The sequence below is a fragment of the Pygoscelis adeliae genome, unplaced genomic scaffold (genome assembly GCF_000699105.1).
Source record: "Pygoscelis adeliae isolate BGI_AS28 unplaced genomic scaffold, ASM69910v1 Scaffold220, whole genome shotgun sequence".
NCBI classification, from domain to species: Eukaryota; Metazoa; Chordata; class Aves; order Sphenisciformes; family Spheniscidae; genus Pygoscelis; species Pygoscelis adeliae.
In genome coordinates this window covers 1,955,170-1,961,468 of record NW_008824049.1, presented here as the reverse complement: position 1 = coordinate 1,961,468, position 6,299 = coordinate 1,955,170, and the positions used below count along the sequence as shown (strand labels likewise).

Here is a 6,299-nt window from a genome sequence, read left to right as displayed (position 1 = left end):
CTCTGCCGTGTCCCCCGTCGCTCTAATAGATGTTTTTCGGGTGTGGGTTGTTACCGTTAACGTCGGGGTGTTTTGTGTTGTAGCAAAAGGACAGAAAATCTAAAAAGTCAACCTGGAAGTTCTGCCTTGACTTGACCCATCCTGTGGAAGATGGAATTTTTGATTCTGGGAATTTTGTAAGTCGTCGTTTTGCTCGTAATTCTCGCGCACAGTATAACAGCCTTAGTACGTACAGTACAACAACTGAATTAGAACTGAAAAGTTACATTTTAAGCTAGTAAAATCAATAGCTATTCTTTAAATTATCGTCACTGTTTGAAAGTTTCTTGGGTTTAGATGTCTCTTACAGACAAGGTGGTTCATACCTATCCATGAATAGAGCTACTTTAAATTGTATCCTGTTTTAACACGGGGGTGATTTTTTTTTTGATTACATGCTGTAAAATCTTACTGCATTGTAAGTACTTGCTATCAGGACAAAAGTAAACGGCGATTTTTAATATTGCTATATGGCTAGGGTCCCTTCCCTAGTTCATACCTAGGGTGCCATTCCCTAGTGTTCTATTTCTTTAATGTTGAAACAGGAACAGTTCCTAAAGGAGAAGGTTAAGGTCAATGGAAAAACTGGAAACTTGGGCAACACGGTTCACATTGAACGTCTGAAGAACAAGATCACAGTGACATCCGAGAAACAGTTTTCTAAAAGGTTGGCACAGGTTTCCTTTTGTTGTACTTGCGACAGTGGATTTTGAACAGTCATATGTTGAACGTGACACACTTCTGATACGTACAGAGAAGGTTAGCGCTAACCTTCACAGCGCTTATAAATATTAGCGAAAGATGTAATTCAAATAAATTTATAATATTATATATTTTAAAAACTGCTTTTTAAAACACAGGACTTGATTGCAAATTAATGCTTCCTCTAGTATAAACATCGTAACACAGCGATGCTTTATATAGGTTGTTAGAAGTATATCAAGGAAAAAGGTGCTTTTAAAAGTCATACTGAATTCACGTCACGGGTGGCTGTTTTGTTACTTAATTGGCAGTATTAAAATGTATGTGTACGCAATACTTGTTGTTGCAAAAGAACCCCTTAAGTCAAATGAAGCCTTAAACTGCTTAAGTGCGTTAGGGCACGCAACAGGCGAGCGCACTGGTTAGAGGCAGGGTTCCTTCCCTGCATCCCCCCCTTCGTTTCACTGATACAGGTGCACCAATATCTATTGTGTTAGATCAAGGTTTAGAACCAGTTCTCAATGCTTTTGAGTTACTGGCGTTGTGCTATGTAGTCAAAAAGTATCAAATAATAAATTCTTATGTATCTGGAATGAAAATACATGTTTATTATCTGTTATAGACGATATTTTTTTATTTCTGGCTATAATTAGTGTGTTGTTGCCCTGCTAGGGCCATGTCTTGGGTGGAGTGCAGACAGCAGTAAGGGTTAAATGAGAAGGTTCTAATGTATAATTACTGGTTTTAAGGTACCTAAAATACCTCACAAAGAAGTACCTCAAGAAGAACAATCTGCGTGACTGGCTTCGTGTCGTCGCCTCTGACAAGGAGACATACGAACTACGCTACTTCCAAATCAGTCAAGATGAAGAAGGATCAGAGTCTGAGGAATAACTGAAGCTTGGCTTTATACTCAATACAGTGTACAAAAGACTAGAACATCTATTTATAAGAACACTTAACTTATTGGTGAATAAAGATTTTGTACCCTGTTTAACAGAGCGTGGTTAGTTTTCTAGCCTTTTTCTTAAATTCTAATTAAAAACCATCACAGGGAATCATTTGATCTGCGGGTTTTCTTCCATTGCTAGAAAGTCCAAGTAGAAAAGAACTGAGCCCTTTGCCCAGTACATACGTAGAACAGTTACATTGGCGTTGAATTATATTTTTATGAATAATGCTAGAGCTTTTTGTGGTGAAAAGTGCTAGCTCCTTCTGCTAATTTATGTGGAGCTAATGATAAAATATTTAATAAAAATTTACTTGTAATTATTTTAGTTAAAAAACAGGCTTACATATTTTAAAAGAGAAAGATTTTACTTCTGTGTGATTTATCTAAATCATTAATTGGTTGTAGTATTCCTGTGTATGTAGTATTCCTTTGACCACAAGTCAAACTGGAGCATAGCAAATAAAGATTTGTTAGCCAGGTTTATATTAGATTGACAAGTAAGGAGGTAGAGATGCCAGCATCTAGCTACAGCAACTTAAAGGAAGCGGTGAGATGTGCTTTAATGTTGACAGTGACTGAATTCCACTAAATCCATACAGATGTTCCTGCTCTTGTGGTGGTGGTCCTGCTTTTATTTATGGTTCTTGTATTTGACTTCTGGGATTATTCCTTTAATAGAAGTATTTCTTTAGTACAAGTGGTGGGTTCTTCATTGAAACACGAATCGATCCAGATCCTGTAAACTAGTTGTGTCATTCATGTAATATCAAGAGAAATTTGATGAGTTTTTGCTATGAAAAAGTGGTATGTGTGAGCCCGCAGTTGCAGTAACTATTGCGTGCATATGCATTTCAGTACCGTATTCTATCAAACTGGTAGTATACTCTGCATGTGATTAATTAGAATATTCACTCTACAGTTCCAGTGCAGTGGTGAACTCTGGAATTGGTAATGCCGTATTTGTTTAATATCATAAAACAGGGATGCACGTAGGCTCTGATACTGAACTTGTTGTGCTTGAACAAATCTGCTAGTTTAGGCTGAAGTGTGCCTACTAAATTGTTTAATTTCCTGATGATTTTTTTTATTATTTCAGCATTGTTTTTGCTGGCAAACCTCTGAGACAGACTATTAAGAGAGTTGCCAAACACAAAGCAATGCGTTAACAGTTGCGTGACGCCCCCTAAATCTAAATGAGAAGTACAGAAGGGGAGATGAATGTTGTCAGCAGCCTTGGGGTCTCGTTTTTCATTTTTCAGTTTGCTTGAGCAGCTGTTCCTGAAGTGTGGCCCAGGGAGATGAGAGGAAGCAGCAGTGGAACAACAGCTACTTGTGTAATCTCTGCCTTGTTGATTTGTTGCATTTTGCTGTGTCAGAACCAGCAAAAGGAAGGGAGCAGCGTGTGTAACTGGCTCCAAGGCTAAGGGTTATTTCCTAGCTCATGTATGTTGAGCTTTATATGCTTCTGTGGAAATAACACCTGAAGTCCTGTCCCCTGATCTGGGGCACTAGATAATGCCAGAGTGCTGCCTTGGAATTTCCTATTTGAGAAAAATCAGGCAGTTTTGAAGCAACAATTAAAGCTGGCTGGGTTCTTCCTTTTCTGGAAATCCAGAAGGTTGCTAATGCTTTCTTAAAGTAGTTACAGTATTGGTGTTAATACTGTGTTGAACAAGCAACACACAGTAAAGCTGCAAATATTTGAAAACCTCTGGTCTGTTTTCTTTGCTGCACTAAGTTAAGCAAAGGGCATGGCTAACAGTTGTATTTCAAAATACATCCCCACCTGTTTTTTCAGAGTTGCACTTTTATGTGATGATAGATCCTTTACACTAGACTGACACAACAAAACAGTTCTGATTAAATGGAACAAGCACAAACACAATCGGAGCTAATAGGATCATGCTGCCTTGTTATCACTCCTTTTAAAGCAGGCTGGCAGCTACATGTGTAGCTGTATAGCCTAGCAGATACAGATTGTCATTAGTCAAAAGATAGGAAAACAAGGCCTGGGATTTCGAACAAAGCAACTTACTTCAAAGCTGGGTTTGGAGGAAAACTGCCAAAGTGCTCGTGTGAGTTGTATTACTTGCTGAGCTTCACTGCAGTGAGCATGGAATCTAGGAATTCCTTTCCCCGATGCTTGAAAACATGTTAAACTTTGAAAAAACAAAACTCCAAATTTCTGATGTGTGGCTCTAGAGTGCTTAATATATTTAGGAAAATTTTCCTTCCTTTAGATACCAGCCAGAAATTTTTGTTACATCCCTGCGTTGCTGCCCAAGCTCTGCTGGCCGTACCCGGAGCCTCCCGTCCAGCTCTGCTCTTTGGAGCCTCTGGGCTGTTACAGCTTTCTCGTGCAGTTATGAGCTTTATCGGGTCAGCGGGATCAGTCAAAGTGCATATATGTGTGTTACACATAGAAACTACCAAGGGGTGTGTGTGTGTAAATTTAAATGGAGTGTTTACAATAAGATTGTTGACGTTTCGTGGAGAAAAATAGCTGGAGTACACAGATGAGAAACTGACCTCAGACAAAGCTTCAGAAAAAGGGTGATTCTTTCAGAATTTCACATATTTCACACCTGAAGAGGCCAGGTGTAATGCAGGTGACAGGCAGGATATGGCCTGTTATTGTTCACAAATTATCCAGATTAGAATCAAAGGGAGCTTTTTCAAAAGCCACAGGTCAGAGTATCTCTGATCTTTGGTGGGGTCTAACTCACTGAGATGGCAGCTCTGCTGTGCCAGGAGCTACCAGGTACCTTCATCGGGGCATCTGGCATGGCAATTGTTTTTTTCCAACTAGAATCTGCTGTAAAATAACCAGTTTCGTTTATCTTTGTTTTGCAAGTTAAAAGATCCCGAACAGCTTGAAAACAGACAGGATTGACTGTTGGAATTTTCCATATTTAGTGCTGGACAAGAGCCCAGAAAAGCCCTGCTCGAGGGAGGGACGGGCTCTCCTCGCAGCTGCAGAGACGCGCGCTCCTGCGTCAGTCAGGCTGGGAAAAATGAAGCTGCTGGGAAAAATAATGCACCCACAGCATGAAAAATTCGCAGGTGACCAGGGCTGCTGCCAAGTTTGGTCCCTGTGGCTCCACAGTAACATGCTCAGGTCTCAGACAATGCTCAGGGTGCTTTAGGATTTTCAGGAGGGATAAGCATAAAATCCAGCAGGAGTGAGTGCTTTTGGAGCGCCGCTTTGCCTCCACCCAGCTGAGAGCCACGGTTCATCAAGACAGAAGTTTAATTTGGGAAGTGGAATAATCTGCAAAGCACCGATTGCACTGGTAGTGCAGCAGATGGGCCAGGGCCCGCGCCTGTGAGCTCGGGGCTCAGGAGAGCAATGGCACCATAAATCTTACAAGGCTTTAATATAGCCCAAAATTTTTATATATCTATTCTCCCCCCTTTCATTTTCCAATAAATGTTTCTCCTCTTCTTTTCTCAAAAAACATTTTTGCTGCTCTCTTCCAAATAAAATCAGTTTATGAGAGACCTCCCACACATGGAAAATTTCAATGTCTGGCAAATAAAAAAAAAGAAGCAGAGATTTATAAGCACAAGAGCTACACGGCTGTTGCCAGAGCAGCAGTAGCAGCACCACATAGGCTATTTATGTGTGAGCATACAGAGATATTATATTTCTGCAAAATCAGTCTCTATCGCCTCTACTGCAGCAAAACTCTCACTTCCATTAAAAAAAAGAACAACAGAACCCACAGGATTTCATCAATCGTAACCACCACTAGTAAAAGTTACTTCTAAATGGCCTTGCGTAGCTGTATGCTTTCTGTCCCCTTGCCCTTCTGGCCTGTAGCCCCATCAGAAAACAGCTTTATCATATACCCAAAAGTAGTAAGATCAGAAATAAGGGGGTAAATAATAGCAGGAAATATCTGAAAAATGTGTCGGGGTACTAACGTATACAATAGACCCAGCATGAGGCAGGTATTAAAGGAGGCACAGACTCAACATATTCACATAAAATCAGCACAGAGTAATTAGAAACAGAGAGGCCCATGGAAAAATAATAATAATAGCTTCAATGTCCCCAACAGCAGGAAATGAGCTTCAGTGGTGGGAGTGATCTGATTACACCAAATATAGATAAAAATAAGGAAAAATTGTGTTTCTTTTTAAAGACAAAAACAAAACGAAGACTTCTTATCGGGCAGATCAGAAGGGATGGAATGCCTCCGTGCCCTGTCCGTGCCGTGATGCCCCATCGAGTTTCCACCTCGCCCCATCCCAGTGCCCCAGTTCCCCGACCAGCCTGTCAGCCCTTGCAGCAGCACACAAATATCAGTTTGAAAAGTGCTCAGCCCACGTGGAAGCCAGTGGTTTTCCTGCCGATGCCCCAAGATGGTGCCCTGCATCCCGCAGCAGCAGGAAGGCAGGCAGCAAGGTGGGCATTCGTTGCCTTTGGAGGCCTTTTCCACCTTCCCACTGTTGTAATTAATTCTCACAGCCCATGCTTCCCTCTTAGGGCAATAAAATATGGTTTATTTTATATGGATATGCTTGAAATTGAAAGTAGAGTCTTTGTCCCGTGGCCTTTAATAGCTACATCAGGTGAAGTGTCCTGGCATGATCCCAATCC

General features: G+C 40.9%; 1 protein-coding gene across 1 annotated transcript in view; it reads left to right on the top strand.

Moving 5' to 3' along the window:
- Window positions 1-1,796, top strand: part of RPL22L1 (ribosomal protein L22-like 1) — a 2,556-nt gene extending 760 nt beyond the window's left edge. The window contains exons 2-4 of the mRNA XM_009333598.1: window positions 84-176; window positions 585-706; window positions 1,491-1,796. Of these exons, the coding sequence (XP_009331873.1) occupies window positions 84-176; window positions 585-706; window positions 1,491-1,635 (360 nt within the window). The 3' untranslated portion in view covers window positions 1,636-1,796. The remainder of the gene's footprint in view (window positions 1-83; window positions 177-584; window positions 707-1,490) is intronic.
- The last annotated feature ends 4,503 nt before the right edge of the window (window positions 1,797-6,299 follow it).